Here is a 21547-nt window from a genome sequence, read left to right on the forward strand (position 1 = left end):
ATACGATAATCATAATTTGAATGCATCTTAATTAGACAAAATTTGTAAATTATTCTTTTATAATTTTTGGTATTTAATTACGCCCTCTAGCGGTGAACCTATAACTAAATAATTTCCAGATTTTTTTCGAGGTCACTTTTGTTATAAATTTTTATTCCCGAAGCTGTACTATAAACGGTTCCCGAGATATGGCAAAGAGCCATTCTTATTGGGACACCCGGTACATTATTAGACATAATTGCACCAATTTTCGTCAAATCTTCATATTTTTTGCTCCAACTTGGTGACGTTGGGAAAAGGAAAGACAGGGATAAATGCAGAATTTTAGGCTAAGTTCGATGATAAACAAATATACAAGGTGTCTCATTTAAAAAAAATTTACTTCTTATTTTTTGTATATTTTATCTTAAGTAAATTATTGTACTTCCACAAACTAATGGGCCACCCTGTATATATATATATATATATATATATATATATATATATATATATATATATATATATATATTGTTAATGAATGTATTAAATACCAGTACATGTTTAAATCAATTGCATAAGTTATCGTGATGTCGACGCAATGTACCCGCGTGCATATACGCACAGTTTTATTAATAAAAACCAATACATGTCAAAAACCGAGAAATCTTGAAATTCACGAACTAATATTAAACAGATACATGAAAAAATTGTCTTTTTAGCTTTTTGTAGTAGAAAGTGTTTAGCTGTGGGACTGTGGAAGTAATGGGGACCACACATCCCCGTCTATAGCGTTGCACCGTATATTTTAGAACTACATTTTTCGATAAAATGATAAAATCAACTCTCATTTACCTCAATTTCAGCTTTTCTATAATTATTTTACTGAGCACATTATTGAGCGGGGAGCCGACGTACATCCCCAACATTTTTTTAGAATAAATATCGTTGAAAAATATTATTGTAGAATGTAACATAGAGTTTGTTACTAAATCTTACATTTTATTATCAACTAGCAGACCCGGCCACGCGTTGCTGTGGCTGATTTAAGAAGGATATATAGTGTGTAGTCTATGAAAATATATCACATTAAAGTATGGCGCCATCTATGACGTGCAAAGGACAAAATTTTATAATTCTTTGTAAAAATATTCGCTTAAGGCGTCATCTGTCCCAGACTTATGGAAACTACGATTAATAACAACAATCAACGTTGATGATCAGTTTATTATCAATTATTGAGACCATTAATTTAAATAATAACTATCCTATCATTTAAGTTGGACCACATCACATATATATGCCAACTTTCGTGAATATCAGTTGATTCGTTTTTGAGTTCATTCAGAACATACACACGGACACCGAATTTTTATATATTAAGATTTCCAATTTTTGTGAAAATACATTAATTTTGAAAAATTTCACGAAAACAAAACAATATGATTCACATTATCATCGCTCGAAAGTCAAATATTCAGGTACTTCAGCAAATTTTTTTTAATGGTTTTTGACATTTCAATACATACATAATATTAATATATTCATTAAAGGAATAAATAGAATCTCACAGGCATTTTATTTTCACATTTCTCGTTGATAGATCAAGTTTCGTTTGTCACAGCTTCTTCACTTGCATCCATACCATCATTTTCATTTACAGCATTTTCTTCCGGCAAAGGTGCATTAAAAGCTGGCAAACCAAATAATTCTGGAACCATACATTTCAAACTATCAAGTCTCAAAGTAGCTAGTTTCCAACAATCGTAAGGAACTTCAGGGGCAGGTATCATGACAACTTGCATTTTTGCTGCCAGTGCTGCTTTCACGCCATTCACTGCATCTTCGAAAACGAGACACTTTGAAGGACTAGGTCGGTCAGGAAATCTAACAAAAGGTTTGTTAATTATTTTATTGTTAAAACAACTTCACTATTCATTCTGTACGTACTTAAATCAATAGTGAATTCGCTTTGTCAACTTATACAGTGTGAGCCATACACTTCGACTTTGAAAACAAAAAACACATTGTATTCAAACAAATGCTAAATCAAAATTGACAACATAAAATGGCCACTGAAAACTGGCCTTTAGATTTACGAGAACTCTTTGACACATAGCACCGGGCATGTTACCTACTTCTCGACGAATGTTTTTTTTTATTCGAGTACTACTTTTGGTTTATTCACGTAGATATTAATTGGAAAAAACGTACAAAATCAGGTGGAGATGGATCTGGGCTGATAGATGGTCATGAAATAACGCGAGATCAATTCAACTGGGACATTATTTTAACCACGACTAAACTGTCATTGGCCAGGCAAAGTTATCTGCTGCATCGATGATCTATTATTACTGAAGTTGCCAAAATGCTCAAACATTGTATCGACGAAAATTTTTCTGTAAATTAATCCATTTTCTCTATTATAATTATCAACATTCCTTATTAATAATATATATTTTTCTTATAATAATAAAAAATACCATCGATTCTTCGAAACACCATATTATTTTATCCAGCAAATTATTCTCCATTAAAAAATATTCAGGGTGTTTTAAAAAAAAGTGACCCTATCTCTAGGATAGATAGAAAAATATTTGGGGTTTTTTTTAGTAAAAAATTTTCGTAACGCTATCCGCATTGAAGATAAAGGGCGTTGAAGAAAAAAAATTATACACATTTCTTAAGATTTTGCCGCAACTACTGGCAACATTGTATTGAAACTTTATACGAATATATTTTGGAAGTTGATACAAATCGCATGACCGAGAAGACCAATGAATCGGAGCTTCTGCACTCCTATCAATCCATCGATCACTCAACCAATTACGACACCTTCTATCAAAGTGCGGTGGAGCTCCATCGTGCATAAAAAATATAGATCTTCGCTCGTTTAGCGTTAAATCTTCTAATATCTCGAATAAGTGATTACTTGAGGTACATATCACCATCTAAATTTCCAGGTAGAATGTGATAACCTAATAATTTGTTACCTAAAGTTGATGCCCAAACATTAATTCTCATCACACCAGTGGTGTTCAGTTTGGGAGTTAAACATACCTTGTCGCGTAGAAGCGGTCTCGTTCGCAAAAAGTCCACTCTAATTCATTCTAAACGGTAAATCGTCTGGCAAGAGCTTTTGGACTTGTCTGTATTAATAAGGATGTTGTATCCTCCTGATTAAGTATCCTCCAAGTACTTGAAGAAGACTTTTTCTTGGCCTACCAGAATTTAGTTTTTTAGGTCTCACATTCACAGTTTCTCGACAACGTCGTTCAATCGCTCTAAACGTATTTTTACTTTGAGTAAACTTTTCTACATAACGCCTAACAGTTGCACTGAACACTCAAAGTTAATAACATATCAGTGTACTCAAACTTTGAATACATTTTTAATTTGCTCGCGAGTTTAAGATAATCTAACATCTATAATGTCTTGGTGAGCCTTACATCCAGTGATTCATATTAGGTCTATTGACTTTTTTTCAGCTCAACTTTTCGCGTTTCGTGGCGTTAACAACTCCTCTAGTAGTGGATTTGGGTGGGTTTCTATAGTTTTGTGGTATTTGATGATCCTCTTTTGGATAACTTCTTGCAGTGGGCACTCCCATGTCTACGTGAATGGTGTGATTTGTTACGTACCATGGAGCATCTACTAGTTGACGGAGTTTTTTAGATTGGCATCTCTGAATAATATTTGTATTAGATTTGGAGGCGCAGGTATTGGGGGCCTTAGTACGAAATAAACAACAGTTTGAGTTCCAGAACCCCTATAAATGATGATCAAATTGTTGTTTGTGTCATACTAAGGCCTCCAAAGCTCAGTGCCCATAGTTATTCAGCTTTCAAAAACAAGAATTTATACTAATTAGACTGGATTTTTGTGAAATTTTACAAGAAACTAAACCGCTCAGTCCCAATTTTTTGTAAATGTATCCGTTTTATAGATGAGCTCTCGTGTACGCGATAAAAAATTTTCAATTCATATAAGGCTTACTAATTAATAATAATAATACTTCATCAATACTTTATACCAGCATCCGTTCTTACTTCATAATTTTTAAATCATGATATTCCGAAAACATTTTTTCGAGTTTTATCAAGAGTTTCTTTTTGGTATAAAATTAAAAGATGTTTAAGTGGAATTTTGCTTAATAAATCTAATATTGAAAAAGGTATGATCAATACAACTTTGTACAAACCGTGTAAATAGCGTCCTCTATGGAGTCAGACATAAAAACAAATTCATTGGATGTATCAAATTCCAAAACGTATGAAATTTCAATACAATGTTGCCAGTAGTTGGCACTAATTACGAAAAAAATTTCAATATTTATTTCTTTCATTAATATAAAAGTTACCATATCTAGGAAGATTCAGCTGTTTTTCATTGAAATTGAAAGTTTGAAACCTTAGTTATTGACCGATGAAAGAATTACCGCTCTGTTGCATATTTTTTTCAGGCATTTTTAGAGTAGCAAGATACAATAAATGGAGGCTCAAATTATTTATCAAACCATCAAAAGATTCACAGGAAACCACGAACAACGACTTCTACACCACACCAACGTTGAGGCAATCCAGCTCCTGGACAATGTGAACTTAAACAGAAGACTTAAGAGGACCAAATCTTTCGAGCTAGTTTAGTGTATTGTGTGTATTAGTGTGCACGACAACATTGGTGTGAATAACTGTTAGAATCTAATAAATAGTAAAATAGTAAAAATAAAGTCTCTATCCATAATCTTCGTCAAACTCATTCAAAACTTCATACTAAGAGAAAGTGGTTTATCAAGGTTTAATTTATAGAAATAAACATCAATCAATCAAACTGTATCTAGAAAAGAAGGCAGGCCATAGAATATGGTTTTGTCATTAATGAGAAAATAACTAAATACACGAGAGTCAAAAAACCGATATTATTACAAATTGTGAAGCAAATAATTCCTGCAAATCGAATATTTGGATTTCAATATCACATATAAAGTAGACGAAAAAAAAAGGGAAATAAAAAAAAATAATAGCATAGATAGTAAAACAACAGGAATGATATCAAAAATGTTTGAATTAAAATATGTATCAGGAACAGCTACAATAAGAATGTATCAAACAATAATAAGACCGACAGTTACCAAAATAATGCAAAATAGGCACAAAGAGAGATAGTTAAGACATATAGTTAGAACGAAATAAGATAGATGGTAGAACGAGTATTGAAAGGTGAAGAATTTTAAAAAAAGGAGATAAAAACCAAGATAAAAGGAGTTGGAGTTGTTTAGGAGAGATTTGGGAATAGTGGAAGTATTCAAGAGTGAGACATATGATCGAAGAAATTTGCTCCTATCAAGCGATTGAAGAAATTCTGTGTTAGATCCGCGAGTGTAAATTCAATTTTACATGATTATCTCCATAACTGATATCGTATTCTCTCTAAAATAATAACATGTGATGAAACAGATACCATTGTATGATATTCCTTCGCGCCAGAAAAGCCGTATGAGGATTTATGCAGAATCATCAACACCAAAAATGGCTTCAAGATCAACTTTAAGTTCCAGCAAACTTGTACACCACAAAATCTTTTCCAGCAGTAAATATTCACGGGTTAATACTGCATCATCACGTACAGTTAAATTTCTCGTGAAATAATAATATAATTTGGCCCTGTGTAAGAACTTCCCGACGGTCAAGCAAATCCACTGCGACGTTGCGAAAATTATTTATTCAAACAGAAAACTATTAAAATGTATTATTACACAATTTTGTTCAGCTCTTACCTTCTAGCTGCTACTATGAAGATATCTGGTGCTGGTTTGCCTTCTAAAACTTCTGGGTCGCTACCACCACAAACCACATGGCTGAATAAATCGAATATTTCCTTTTTATTACTAAATTTCAAATCAACTGCATATTGCCCCGAAGATGTTCCTATAGCTAAGGGTATTCTATGTGCATGTAAATGTTGTAGAAGATCCACGGCTCCTATAGACACATCATTTTAATATAATCAGAATTAAATTAACAAAAATTATCTGATAAGCAGATTGACGAAATAATATTTTTCAACTCAAGGTATTTTTGTTATATGATTTGTCTCAAAACACGCCTACTATATATTTTTATAGCCAAAACAAGCCTGTACTCTATTTGGAAGGAGTGTAGAGTAATAAATGCTTATTATAAATGCAAAACCCTGAAATTTTTAGTACGGTATTTTACGTCCAAAATTTGGAATATTCAAATATGCCAATGATAAATAAGTAACTGTACAGAGATATGTTCTCCCCATAATTGACCGTACTAAAATGTAAGCGGTTACCTAGATAATCCGAATGGCCATCCTTTTCTTTCCAAAATTGAAGGATAGCTTTATTTCTCTCTCTATTTTAATACTTTCACACCAACCTCTGAATCTCACCAAAAGTAAGAAGGCCCTTACCATCATAGCCGTTGCAATGGGTTTTTCGCAATTAATAAAATATTATTATTGTTTTGTAATATATACAGTTATTTTTACTCAATTATTTACAAATACGAGTTTATACATGTAAGTATGAAAAATAAAAATACAAATTATACTAAACTACACATTACTATATTATATACAACAGTCTATCAATATTTCCTGTAATATATTCAAAGTATGTAAATATTTGGAATATATGAATTTTATTCCGTAGAACTAGTGGATGAATTGTTTGAACTAATCATGAGAGGTTCTACAGTTTGATCGAAAATGTTGTCTAATTCCCACATTTTTTCTTCCTCTTTGATAACATGCTGAATGCATTTTTGCCAGTTTTCTGCAGTAACGTTTTTTAAAGCTTCGTTTAGTAATATTATAACGTCCTTTAATTCAAATGTTGTGTTATTCCGAGCTACATCGCCTTTAACTTCGGTCCATATCAATTCGATCGGATTGAGTTCACAATGATAGGGAGGGAGGAAGACGAATAATAGTAATTTGGCGATTTCTTGCCACTTCATCAATATTATATTTCTTGCGGGAATTTTTATTCATTTTGACAATTGACAAAAGTTCGTTATTCACCAAGTCATTGTTCTAATATTTGTTTGAATTAACCAGTTATTAATGTCTTGTTGTCTCCATGACGACGTAGGTAGACTTTCAACTTGGCTCGAATGGTAATTGGCGTTGTCAAGAACAATTACAGATCCGGCTGGAATAAGATCTAGCATTTGTATAAAGTGTTCCTCAAACACATTTGCATTCATATCCTCGTGATAGTCACCGTTTTTTTTTATTCAAATAACAGTAGGCCACCATCAACAAAACAACTGTCACTGCCAATATGTGTTACTATTAATCGTCTGCCTTTCCCTGATGGAGCTCTCAACCCTGTTGATTGTCCCTCCAAAAAGCTTGTCTGAAATTGTTAACCGTCTTATCTTCCCATATTTTTCCTACAGTTAACCTAAGTCACGTCCAAATGAAAAATAGTTTTTTCTTCCTCCCTTTATTAATGGTAGGAATTTTCTTTTTAAAAAATAAAATGAGTGGACTTTCTTGCGGATTGCATATTTGTAATCTTCATCGATGTCAACCTTTGGCCTTCCTGACCGAGACTTTGGACCACTTAAACATCTTCGCGCACATACTTGTTAGATCATTGAAGGGTAGATATTTTAATGCACCATATACATTTAAAGCCATGGCTTTCTCGTTAACAGAGAGTGCATGCGTCTTCACTTTATGAATTGGAGTATAGTTTTCAAAGGTCGACATATTGAATATTCACTAAAGTTTTGTAAACGTTTCTGTGTGTATTGGAAATTTTCTTTTGTAGGACTTTTTCTTAAACTGAAACTTGTCTATAACCATTTAAGTATACCTCATATTTCAATCTTTTATTACCCTCTGGCAAAATGTACCTAATTATCATTTTTCCCAGAAAACATTTTACAAATCGTTTTCAAATTAACCTGTCTGGTATAGGTATATACTATAAAGGGCGTGAAATATTTACCTGTCAACATAATCCTTTCTTAAAATACCCTGAAGGAATTGTTTTGGCCGATAAGTAAACATAGTTGGAAATTTGAACTTGATGCAATAAATTTATTAGAAAATAAATGTTGGATTCATTTACTAAGGTTTAATAAAAGAAAATAATAAATTGTTCTTAAATGTGGCTACGGCTATGGTGGCCAGGAGAGGGACTGATTTATCACTCTACACTCGTTCCGAATGGAGTATAGTTAAATACATTGTCCCCAATAATTTCATCTAATGCTTCACCTTCTAACCTTTTTACAAGCTAGCATGGTGATTATGTGAAGGATACTGGTATGAATTTGTGAAATTAGCGTATTTTTATCGGTCCGTGACAAGTGTTTGACAAGACAAGAAATTAAAAATTTCTCATCCGGCTTCTATTGAAGCAGATCACTGCTTGAATCCGATTGAACTTGTTTTTGGGAATATGGAACATAGTCCAGTCATTTAAGGTAGTTCATCTAGGAAAATCGAGATACCCAGCTATGAAGTCGTTTAAACTTGTTCATTTGACATCCTAAAACTCCTCTCAAAACTCAAATATAATTAGATATGAGCAATTTTAAAAATCGGGGGTCAAATGTAAAAAAAAATCTTTTTTTTCCAAATAACTCGTTTCCTATGGGTTTTACGCTATTTGTTAGCGCGGTTAGAATCCCGTTTGAAATCAACTGGTAATCCCGATCAAAATAATCTCATAAAGTTTATAAATTATTACTCAATGTATAATTATAAATAATTTTTTATCAACAATTACATTACCAGACTGCAACAAAAATATTTAACTGATATAATAATTAAATAGGAGTTTTACAATCATTTCTTTCCGTGATACACACGCAAATATCCTCTCAAAAGCTTGGTACGAAAATAAAAAATTAGATCCTGAAGCAGAAAGATTAAGAATTGTAGAATCTGCAGCAGCTATCATTAGAGAAGATATCAGATCATCCATAGTTGAAACGAAATCTTATCCACCTCCCAGTAAAATATTGGATTATGTCAATCAAGAAATTCGAAAAACTTTACTGCATTTCTTAGAAGAAGTTATCATTAAAAATAAGAGAAGAAAGATAGATCATTTGAAAACAAAATGCACTGCATTAATCCATGCAGCTACTATTAAGCCTTTCTGTATTTCTTCATAGAAGATATGGTTCTAAAAGATTATTGAATAGTCTATCTAGCTTAGGATTTGTAGCTTCTTATAGTAATACTGTGCAATACTCAGAACTCATTGTCCTTATAGTTATTTTTTATTTGTTTTTTTAATTTTAACAATCACAAATGTATCGAATGATATTCTTTAATAAAAATTAATTACATTTTTATTTATTTCCTATTATTTTTTATTTATTTAAGAATAATTACGATAAATAAGATTTGAATTTTGATATAATTAAAATTTTTCTCCCTGCGATTTTGAAAATACACGGACAGGTAAGTGCTATTAAACGAATTTATACTTTATTGGAAATAAATAATTAAGCAAAAAATATTTAAATATGATGTAATTCTCTGCCCTCTATCTCAGAAACGAATCATCGTATGAAAAAATTTTTTCAACAAAAGTTGTAGATAATTTAATGCTCTACAATATTGATAATAAATACAAATAGCATAAAACCCATAGGAAACGAGTTATTTGCAACAATGTGCAAAAAATCGATTTTTTTGACTTTTGACCCCCGATTTTTAAAGTTGCTCACATCGAATTATATGTGAGTTTTGAGAGGAGTTTTAGGATGTCAAATGAAGAAGCTCAAACGACTTTATAGCTGGGTATCTCGATTTTCCGAAATTCTAGCCTAAATCTACTTAAAATGACTGGAATAAACAGTAGCCAAGCGAAATTGAGACTTTTCTTAACGTATGGACGTTGTACATACATACAGAAATAGGAAAAATGTTTAGATCTCGTTAAAAATGGGAAATTTAAAATGTTTCTAATAAATTTATTGTTTAGCTTCGTGAAGCAAGTATGAAAATAATAACATTTTTTTGTAGTAAAAATATGTTTTCCTACAAAAATCAACTCTATTTGTCTGACGAGCTTGAACTTTCGATTCCGAATAATTTAATTTGAACTGGCAACCTTACCTTTAAATTCCTTGAACTGATCTTACTATAATAATTATTCAACTTTTTCTATTTCTCTAAATAAGATGAAAAAACACGAAACAGTGAGTACAAAGAAAACGGATTAATACCTGGCATAAATTCTGCTTCTTGAAGAAATGAATCGGATCTTTCTCTAAATACTGTCACAAATTCATCTGGAGTTATTGGGAGGTCGAAATCTTTCACCATCTTGATACTTAAATCTTTTTCAACTAATCCGGTAATAGTGGTATGATACTCTTTAGTTAGTTCTTGGTCATATTCTTGCAGTATAGAATTGATTGCTTTAGAATATATAGTTTCCGTTTCTAAATTCACAAACATGAAATTATATTTCCAAACAATCGATCAAAACTTACCTAAAATTGTTCCGTCCAAGTCAAATATACAATGAGTTACAGGTTTGAATTTATTTGGTATACAACACGCTGGTAATGTGGCCATACCCGCTCGCTAAAAATTCAGTGAATAGTTTGAACAAAAGTCATCATGACGTTTGGAGTGACATTATTTGAGTAGCCCATTTTCATTAACTGTAAGATCTATTTTTTTTAATTTTACAGGAATGAAAAAAATCCCAAATGAATTGAAACGTAAATATTAACACAGAGATAAATTGAAGGAAGTGTTGTTGAATGGTGAGGGTAGTCGAATAATAACTATGAAGGGGCTATTAACGCATATCGTAGAGGTTTATCGCAGAAGATATTAATCCAAATACATAAATTTTCATATTTATATGATAGTGATCGTTATCCGATTATCATAGGCAATACTAAGTTCGAAAATAAAACCACCTCTCACCATCTTATACTTGGAGGTTTAAACATGCAAACTGGGATGTTTTTTCCGAGAACATTTAGAACAAAATAGAAAACCTCACTATACCCAAAGATAATGATAACTATTTGCAAAATCTTAAAAATATTATAATTTTCGAGGCAGAATTTAGTATTGGTAGAACAAAATTGATCAGAGTTAAATTCCAGTTCCGTGATGGAATAAAGTAGGTGAAGACGCCATCAAAACTAATAGTCCAGTGAGTACAGCCCAATTAGAATCAAAACCTACGAAAATTAATTATGTCCCTGATTTTCTAGATTTAGATTTTAGGGTGTTCTATCGATACAGTAAAAGTTAATATCAAAATTTTGGCAGCTAAGCGATATATTTTTGTTTAAATTTTCAAAATTCCGAATGTTGTAAATAACTGTAAATCTATGCCAAATTTTGAAAAAAGTGAAAGGATAAAAAATTTAGCTCAAAAAATTTCCTACAAAAAAGGTTCCTCGTGATTTTTTCCTAATCTCAAAATTACTCTTACAAAAACAAACTTCATGTTACTGGATTTTTTCGACAGTGCATTTTTTGCGGATAACTCAACAAAGACTTGAAATTTAGAGGTAAATTTCTGACAAAAAATGCCGAGCAGAAAATTACCTTCGAAGAAGCTCAAATATGATTTTCCCTAACTTACAAAAAACTCTAGAATGCCAAAATCCAAAATGTAAATTTTCTTAAACTATGTGGCTTATATAAACAATTTAATTATAAATATTTCACAAAAATTAAGTATACTGCCTCATGAAAAATATGGTAGATTTCTTCATGAATTCAGTCATTTGAAATCTATGTCTTTTACGTTGGATAAAAACATCTGTCCTTGCAGAAATGATGATACAACACCAGAGAATCGAGAGAACATGGAGAATTAAGTAAAGTGTTTTGGCCATATTACTATATGGATAAAAGTTTAATAGTAGTAATATCTGCACCAAAATGTTTCCATCTTTAATTCAGAACCTAAAGATTTTATCAATTTTACTCATGATATAGATAGTGCAAAAACAGCAATTGAAAAAAACTTAAAATCTTTCATCTCTCATGGCAAAAGATTTTAATGGAAATGTCTTCTCTGCAAATGATATTGTTTTATTTGGAAATGTGAAAATGAAATATAACTAATATCAAATCATTAGCGGCCAAATTAAAACTTAAACACAGCTGCATGTCACATGATGAAATTAATATTTTCAGCCAGAAAGCTTGTGTTTAAGTTGAAAGATGCTGGTATCCAATATAGGACATTTCTTCATAAATTGGTAGGAATAACTATGCCTATACCTGAAAATGAATTCAAACCCTTAGTAAGGATTGTTCCGTATCTACTCTTTCTATAGTAAATTGTATATTTACATCGGAACTATTGTACTATTAAATAACATTTTCATCATTTTGAAGAGTTAAATTATTCCATCTCCATACATTTTTATAAAGAATTACTTGAATGGTAAAATGAATATAACATCGCCCAAAATGGGATATATTGAAGAGCCCATTGGTGTTCCAAAGAATTGTTTGTAAATTTTGTAATTAGAAGAATTATATGTATTATTAAATTGAACGTAATCACGATCTTTTATGAAGTTTCCAATTTTTATTTATGTTGTAGAGCAGCTAGACATATATTTAAGTGAGCATCACCGAAAGGTGATATTGCGTCTAAACTTAAAGGCCACTTGACATGATGCAAGACAAATGTTTCTTCATCCATTTTCAACTACTTTTTCTATGTTTCTCGTCTAATTCCTTAGCTAAAATGTTCATCAGACTCAAAAAGCAAGGCAGAGGCAGATATCATTATTGCCAGTGACGTACTAGCCACTTTTTTCTTGTTTACCTTAATTGGCTCTGTTATTTTCAATTTTAAACTGCCCACAAAATATCAAATAAAATTTGAGGCTAAGAAATTCTTTATTTTACATTTGGAATTTTCATTAGTGGCGACCATGATCTAGTGTGAAGAGACCTGCATGATGTCGAACAACATAAAATATTCGTCTATATAATATTTTGATCTTTCAAGGAATTGCATGCAATTTCCTGCACCCTATCAAGAGAATAGAATCTTTGGTAATACCAAATGATTGAAAATTTCATTGATTGTAAAGAAGTCTTTGATATTATCTCATATAAAATTTTGTCAAAATTTCAGTTAACAAAACAGTAAGTAAGAAATTCAATTGTAGTATTTATTGATACAATTCGTCTGGCAGATAATGAAGGTTCATGAATTTTTGTTAAATATATTGGTTATAGTTTATTAATTTCTCTTCATTTTCTTTGTCAATTTGATTTTCGTTGAAAGCTTGTTTTATTAATTTATTGTAACTAATAACTATTCTAAGAGTAAAATCATTAGTAAATTTTCTGTATGATATACTATTAACAATTAGCTCTCTGGATAAATCTAAATATTGTTATTTCTTCATTATAACTGTGACAACTTGAAACAATTAGAAAAAACGCCTATAATCATAAACAACATTCCTAATATGCAAAGGATAAACCATAAGTCCCTGTATGTGCCACGTATTTATATTTATCTGTGTAGACACTCATTATATACCTAAAATATTCATTAAGTTTTTATACCCATATGAATACGAGGTCTGGCTATTAAATAACGAGACTGGTTACGAAAAAGGGTTTTATTATAAAAATTATTCTACATTCGAATGTTCCCCTTCAATATACTCCCCTCCCATCGTCACATATATTTCCATATGTTTTTTCCATTAATCGAAGCAGTGCTGGAAGTCTTCTTTGATGAGGTCCTTTAGAAAATTTGCCGTTTTTTGCTTTACCGTACCATCGACTCAAATCGGGATCCTTTCAAAGCAAATCTTTTTCTAACCTTTCAAGGAAATCTTAGCAGACCCGTTGACGCAAGAGCTTTTGGTTAGGAGTCAGATTTCTTGGCACCAACTTCGCACAGACTTTTGTCATGTGTATTTGCTCGTCTAAAATTTTTCTAACCGTTTCTTTATCGACGTTTACAGCCTCGGCAATCATCCGGATGCTCATTCGACGATCTACACGCATAATTTGGTTGATTATGGTCACTGTTTACAAAATTGAAACAGTCTCAGTGCAACCTAGGACATCTTCAGTGCTCTCTCGATCTTTTCTAAAGCGCTTACACCACTCATAAAAAAACGCGTACGAGATAGAGAATTGTCTCCATAGACCTACAACAATAGGTGTTAGAATGAAGACTAACTGTATAAATGAATTAACAAATATTAAATAAATGGAAAAACGCTGAATACAGTAAAGTATAACACTTATATTAACAGGATGTCTACATATGTCTTCCGATAACATTAAAAATATTCTCAGGTTTTATGAGAAAACTAGAAATGCTGAATACAATTAAATATATAAGAAATAGAAGATATTTGTTAACAGGATGTTTCTTCACATGTTTGCTGATAAAGTTAGAAAATTATGATCAAGTTTCACTGTATGAACTGCACTGTTATCAATTTATTATATTGAATTATGTAATTGTCTATATATGACTACCGCAGTCTCGTTATTTAATAGCCGGGCCTCGAATTCATAGTATATACTGGACATATAAGTAAGAAATCTATTATTTCAGGTATGTAAATTTGTTCAACACAAGTTTTTCATACCTTTATGTATATCTATAATATGTACTTGAATGTACAGAGAATGAAAATTGTTTTATGCTCAAAACACTATAGATATAAATATTTTTTCATTATGACGATAAACAGGACGTGGCAACACCGAGATTAAGCCGTATAATTTTAATTCTTAGTCTTGGAATAAGCTCTAAAAGAAGTTGTGTTTTTATATCACTCGCCTCTATTAATCAAATATTGCAAACTATGAGCAAATAATAGAGAATTATCGGAATTATTCGACACATAGCTGTTGTTTCTAAGCTAAAATCTTTTTTATAAAATGGTTGTAGTTAATTTTCATTCTTCATATCAGTTTTGCGATCGAAATTCATTGATATTTCAAGTTTAAATAGAATTATATTATATTTTTCATAATTCGTGAGTGAACTAAAAAAAGATTAAAATCTTATGTATAACTTGTTACTGACAATCTCACATTTGTAAGTTTCACACCAGAGTGAGTATGGCTGCTGTTAGATAAACGAATATCTGGATATCCGAGCATTAACTTATGGGGGCCATAAACCTCACCATTTCAGTCAGTCGTTGGATTCACTCAAAATAACTCTAGTGAAAATAAAAATGTATCGTTTTCTTATAATTCTGTATTTAACCAAAATCACAGTTATTTTTATATTTGTTAAGGCATACATAAAATGTTTATATATACAATTAGACATAATTATTTCAACATTTGAATACAAAACAAACAATTTATGGTAATTATCTAGATTAGGTTACACCCTTCCGATTTCGTTAAAATTTTAGTATGTTATAGCGAAAATTATGCTGAAAAATTTGATGTATATATGTAGGGCGCGGAAATAATCCCTTCAAATAGTTTTTCAGCTTTAAAGTTCCAGAATAAGAAAAATAACTTATACAACATAGTTCTCTGCAAATTTTATGATACATGATGCCATTTAGGTAATGAAACATGCGAAGGTAAACTATGATGTATAAATTATTTTTCTTTTTCTGGAACTTCAAAGTTGGAAAAATTTTCTCTATAACATACTAAAATTTTAACGAAATCAGAGGGGTGTAACCTAATCTAGATAGTTACCCAATTTATTAATAGTCTATTACAAGTTACAGTTTTTCACCACTTAAACTCATCATGTTATAATAAGAGTGATCGGGAAACCTTTCTAATTCAATATAGTCCGTTTCTGTAAGCAGCAATTTCTCCAGCAATTCCGCTAGCTCTGTGAAAGAGGGTCTTTCCTTGGGGTCTTTGTCCCAACAATAATACATTATATTGTATAGTTCGCGTCTGCAGTGTTCAGGTTTATCCAAGCGAAAACCGTCTCGAACCTATTGAAGTATTCATAATATTAATTTCAACTTTTAACTATTTGAACCTTAAAATTATATTACATATACATTAGCAAGTGCCGTTGAGGGATGGTTAAAATATCTTAATACATTTTTTTCTAACTTTGTTGATTTGTGCGATACGAAATAATTCAAAAAGTCAAAACAATCAAAATTTTTTAAGTAATGCTATATTTTGTGATGAAGCCACTTTTTTTATTAAGTGAAACGTAAATAGACATAATTGTAGATACTGGTCACGTAACAATCCTTGTTGGATGCGTGAATCCCATAACCAATATACCGAAAAAGTGAATGTATGGACTGGATTAATAGGCGACAAAATAATTAGTCCCTTTCTCTTTGAGGGTAATTACATCTAAAAAAACTTCTCTCTCCGTGTAGCCGACTGTGAAGCTCTCGCACTACACACTACGCCATTGTTTACATTCATGCGTCAGTCGGCGTTGTACTACAGCCACGTAAACATGTCCGCCATTATTGATGCTCCTGCCAAATGTGAATTGCGAAGTGTGATTCGATTTCTACAGAATGAGTCGCGTGTATGGGAATGCGTGAATAGTGTCGAAAGTTTAACGATGGTCGTAATGATGTTCATGATGAAGAGGGCTAAGGACGCAAATCTGTCGTTGCAGATAACCTGGTTCGACGAGTTGACAGAATGGTTCAAGAAAACCACATTTTCACCAATACTGCTTCTATATTTTTCCTAAACTGAAGACTTGGCTTGGTGGGAAGCGCTTTTAAATCAATGAGGACCTTCAAACCAACTCAAGGATAGATATATATGAAATCAGAGAGGAAAGACATCTACCAGCATGACCGATACAGATTGACAGAGTTTGACATGGTATAGGATTTCTGCTCACTAAAAAACTCCTCCTGTACGTGCAGCTAAGAAGTTGGAATCATCCTTTCGTATTAATATACTTTCAGTAAAATTTGCAATTTTTAGCATATGTTCCACGATACTTTTGGATGAAATTTTATCGCCTATTTCTATCTCAGCGGCTCTTCTTTCTGTCTCTCACTGGGGACACTCAAAAAAGGTGTAGTGAACGTCTTCTATTTGCATTCTACAATATGGGTGTCGGAAATTTCAAACCGCAAATAATACTATTGGAAGCATCCATGTCCGGTTAGAATTTGGGTGATAGTTCAATACACCATGGGTTATTGTTATCCATAAATTTATGTTAGGTATGAACCTTTTAATTCATCCAGTCACATACTTATGGTTCGTTCCCTCTCATCCTTCTTTACATGTCGTTCTTTCCCCATACATCGAACTCTTTCTTAAGCCTCTGGAATAAATATTATGCTTGCCAGTACTTGGACAGTTTCAGTTGATACAAACCTAAACGCACTGCCCACACGAATTGGAGTCGCTTTTTATATTCTAAGGTACATATTTAAATATTTGTGCAAGGTTAGAGTTTCATGATAAATAGGTGCAGCATAGACGTTATAGAGTGAGTTACTACACTAAGTAGACTCCGTGTATTTGATGAAGGACCTCCTAGATTAGGCATAAGTCGGTATAGAGCCATGGGATATGTCACTTGCTTGCTTCTACCACGTGTTTTCTCATTCACAAACCACACCGAGGTATTTTAGTTGTTTTTTGTTCTTATATGAATATATTTTACCTCTATAGCCGCTTGTTTAGTACCTGTTCCATCTGCGAGAAGTATGGCTTCTGTTTTCTCAGGGGTCAGCTCAAGTTGTTTTTCTTTTAGCCATTTTGCAATTTTTTTTTTGGCAATATTTGTTGTTGTCACCAACATTGTTTTGTATCTGTGTTATTTTGTCTTAAATTGTCACAAAATTATGCACTTTACACTTGAATAGTTATTAGTTAGGAAATAACAAATTTGTCGATTTCAATTGATCGTAATTCTCCGGAAAACAAAGTTAGTTACGGAGCAGCTATCAATATGACTTTCCTCTTAAACAACAACCTAACATAGTTTATGCAATTCTTTATTCCGATATATATAAATACAATAGTCAATGTAAGAGATCACTCACTAATGTAATCGATTAATAGCTTTTACATTTCTAAAGAATAAATTCTAAAAAAATATCATCAGTAACCAAAAAACGTTACCTTACCTAATTTAACCAATAAAACTTGAAAAAAAATTCAATAGCGATAAGACTGTAAATTTCAAATTTGATAATTTTTTTGAGAAATATAGAAAATTCAAGACTCAAAAATCAATATTCACATTGTCACGCGACATATAAATTCATTCTAATCGCCATTAAAATTGTTGATAGTTTTTATTAGTTAGATCATAAATGACATTGAATTTTTCACAACAATTTAAATAGCAACCAGAATCAATAAGCTCAATATTTGTGTCACGCATCAACTTGGACATTGGTTTCTGAATTTTATGAATTTGTGTTTAAAAAGAAAAAACAAAATTAACGTTTCTTCAACATAATTTAGTGAAAGTACCTAAACTCTATAGTCAATTTTAACAATGATAAACAGATACATTATGGATGAAAAGCCCTGTATAAATAATAGTTTTAACTTTCTCACCTTCTTCATAACTTCTACAGCGGATATTCCAGGATACGGTGTACTACCAAGAGTGACAACTTCCCAAACAAGAACACCAAAACTCCACACGTCAGATTTAATTGTGAAAATATTATCGTATAGTGATTCCGGCGCCATCCATCTAATCGGTAATCTGCCTTCACTTTTTCTTTCGTATATATGATTAGCGATAATATCTCGCGCGAAACCGAAATCTGCTACTTTACAAACGTGATCCTCGGTTATAAGAATGTTTCTAGCGGCCAAATCTCGATGAATTATCTGAAAGATTTCCAAAAATAATTATGAGGAGTATATAAAGGATTTCAATAGTATATTAAAGTTTAAGTGTGAGTTTATAATTGATATTCAGAAAATGCTTTCAGGACCTGTTACCCATGATTACTTTATACCAGAGGTGTCAAACTCAATTTTGCACAGGGCCGTATATTAAATTTTGAATTCGTAGGTAGGCCAGATTTAAAATAAAATGAACTGAATTATTATAACATTTTATTTATCAAATTATATAAGTATGTAATATACGGTTGTTAAAAATCATATCAAAGTTATAAAAGTGGGTAGGTAATTATGTTTAGCTCGAGGTTCCAGATACCTGACTTTTCGTTGTAGTGATTTCAAGAATTGATTGGAGATGTTCATACGTAGTTCTTGTGCGATATTTATGTACAAAATATAAGCGCGTTAATCTCATTGAATTTTTCTTTCAAAATACTGTCCAATTGAAGATCTATTAACTCCATTTGCAAATGAACTGGTGCCTGTGAAGCTTCAACATTGAATGGATTGTTAAAAATTGGGAATTCCATTTCATTAATTTTGTGAAAGTCTTCAAAACGATTGTTGAATTTCGTAAAAATTTTACAGAAGTTTAGAATATGCATCCAATTTTTTTTGGTGCACTGTGCCAAATGAGGGAAAATGTCCAAAGTTTGACTTTTTACCTGGTTCTTCCACAGCCTCAACTTTGTTTCAAACGCTTGATTATATGAATACATTTGAGTGGCAATCAGATTTCTACCCTGTAACTTTATATTCAGATCAGTCAAGTGTTTATTCATATCTACAAAAAAGGCACAATCAATCCACCAGTCATTGCCATGATCAATCGGTTTGAAAGCTTGAGTAGGGCCACGTAATGCAAAAAATCTTTCTAAAACCACTACTCGACTGATCCAACGAACTTCGGTGAAATGAGAGACATCAGAAAACTTTTCGTCCAAATCTTGTAAAAATTACCTGAACTGTCGGTGATTTAGTCCTTTGGTCTTTATAAAATTTATAATTTTAATTATAAGTTGCATGACATGCTCAATTTTTAAATGTTTGGATGCCAATGATTCCTGATGAATTATACAGAGAAATCCCACAAAATTCCCTGATGTTTTCTGTTTTAATTTAGTTACAACGTTCGAATGTTCGCCAGCCATGGCAGGAGCGCCATCCCTAGTTGTGCTGCTAAGTATATTGAAGTCGAATTCGTATTCTGCTATCAAATGTTCAATTGCAGAATAAATATCATTTGCTGTTGTTGTATCTGTCAATAGAACGCACTTTAATAGTTCTTCAGTTATTTCAAAGCTACTGTTAATGCCTCGTATAAAAATAGCAATTTGAGTTGTAACAACAGTATTAGTGCTCTCGTCAACAGCCAGTGAAAAGTTTGTGAATTCCTTAATTTTCTCCTTCAGTTAAAGAACCAAATTTTGAGATAAATCATTTATTCTTGAAGCAACAGTGTTTCTTGAGAGCGAAATATTTTGAATTATTGACTTTTGAGATGGAGATGAAACATCGGCAACTTTGAATATAGGTACAGTCTTTAATAAAATCACCATCAGTGAAAGGTTTTGATCTTTTCGCGATTTCTAATGCAATAATAAAACTTGGTTTCAGGGCATCTTCGTACTCTGTATTAACTTAAGTAAACATCGATTGTTAACCTTGAAGTTTAAATTTTGAAGATGACAATGTGTCGATTCTTTTTTTTTCAGTATAACAATCGAATTTTGACTTTTGATTCGTATCATAGTGTCTCTTAAAATTAAACTCCTTACAAACAGCAACTATTCGATTACGAATCAAACACAGTGGTTTACCTTTCCATTCTGTGAAAAAATATGCAATTTCTCATTTAGACTGAAAAACTCTGCACTCACTATTAAATTTACGTTTTTGTGAGATTATGCCAAAATCGTAACAATTATGAAACTCGACACAACAATTATGAAACACGACACAATAATTATGGATATCGCGCGCGCAGAATACAAACAAATGCACAATATCTTCACAATCACTACTTCGCAGTAATATTAAAATTCTTCTCCAACCGTATCGCTTCGATTACTCGACTCAACTGACTCACGTCGCGCCGACGCACTAGTTTTATATGGTTAGGTTAGGAAGGTTCTAGTCTAGACTCGAAGCTCGTGAAATATTCTATAATTCTCGACAAAAATAATAGGATATTTCCGCTTGCTGCTAAAAGATGGCGATACTGTCTTTTTCTCTCGCTTGTCTAGGCACTCACTGTCCTTATAATTACTTGTAAACATCCGTAGACTTGAGATTACGAGTATTTAAAATATCCGTAGAGGAATCGAATGAAGTCTGAAAGTTCTAAAAAACATGATTCTTCTTTCTGTGGCACATTGTGATCGCGGGTGCCGAAAGCGACTCGCGGGCCTTATCTTTGACATGACTACTTTATACAATATTTTCATAGGTATATTTACTCTGGAATAATAAATAATGATATTCAAAGTACAGAAAATAAAATCTGATAATGTGAAAGGATTACTTCAATCAGAATATCTTCTAACATAATACTCTTATTTTATTTCTTCACATATCGATCATGATGAGTAGAATTTATTTCTTATTTATGGTTTAAGGTGAGAGTTCAACCATAGCTTCAATTAAATCTATTATTCTAATAGTCTCACAGAAAACAAATTATAGTAAGTAATTCAACATAATCTTCGGTATTTATCGTAAAAAATTATGGAGAGCGAAAACCCTA

At 31.8% G+C, this 21547-nt stretch overlaps 2 protein-coding genes across 2 annotated transcripts in view; both read right to left on the reverse strand.

Moving 5' to 3' along the window:
- Positions 1–1460: 1460 nt before the first annotated feature.
- LOC130445060 (probable pseudouridine-5'-phosphatase) lies at positions 1461–10560 on the reverse strand. Its single transcript, XM_056780549.1, has 4 exons — positions 10473–10560; positions 10203–10421; positions 5753–5957; positions 1461–1863 (listed from the first exon to the last, which is right to left on the reverse strand). The coding sequence occupies exons 1-4, from the start codon at positions 10555–10557 to the stop codon at positions 1581–1583; spliced, it is 792 nt and encodes a 263-aa protein (XP_056636527.1). The 5' UTR covers positions 10558–10560; the 3' UTR covers positions 1461–1580.
- A 4642-nt stretch (positions 10561–15202) lies between these two features.
- Positions 15203–21547, reverse strand: part of LOC130445061 (tyrosine kinase receptor Cad96Ca) — a 33081-nt gene continuing 26736 nt past the window's right edge. Inside the window, exons 7-8 of the mRNA XM_056780550.1 lie at positions 18502–18783; positions 15203–15926 (exon numbers count right to left, since the gene is read on the reverse strand). Coding sequence (XP_056636528.1) covers positions 15702–15926; positions 18502–18783 — 507 coding nt within the window. The 3' untranslated portion in view covers positions 15203–15701. The remainder of the gene's footprint in view (positions 15927–18501; positions 18784–21547) is intronic.

The sequence above is a fragment of the Diorhabda sublineata genome, chromosome 6, assembly GCF_026230105.1.
Source record: "Diorhabda sublineata isolate icDioSubl1.1 chromosome 6, icDioSubl1.1, whole genome shotgun sequence".
In the NCBI taxonomy this organism is placed as follows: Eukaryota; Metazoa; Arthropoda; class Insecta; order Coleoptera; family Chrysomelidae; genus Diorhabda; species Diorhabda sublineata.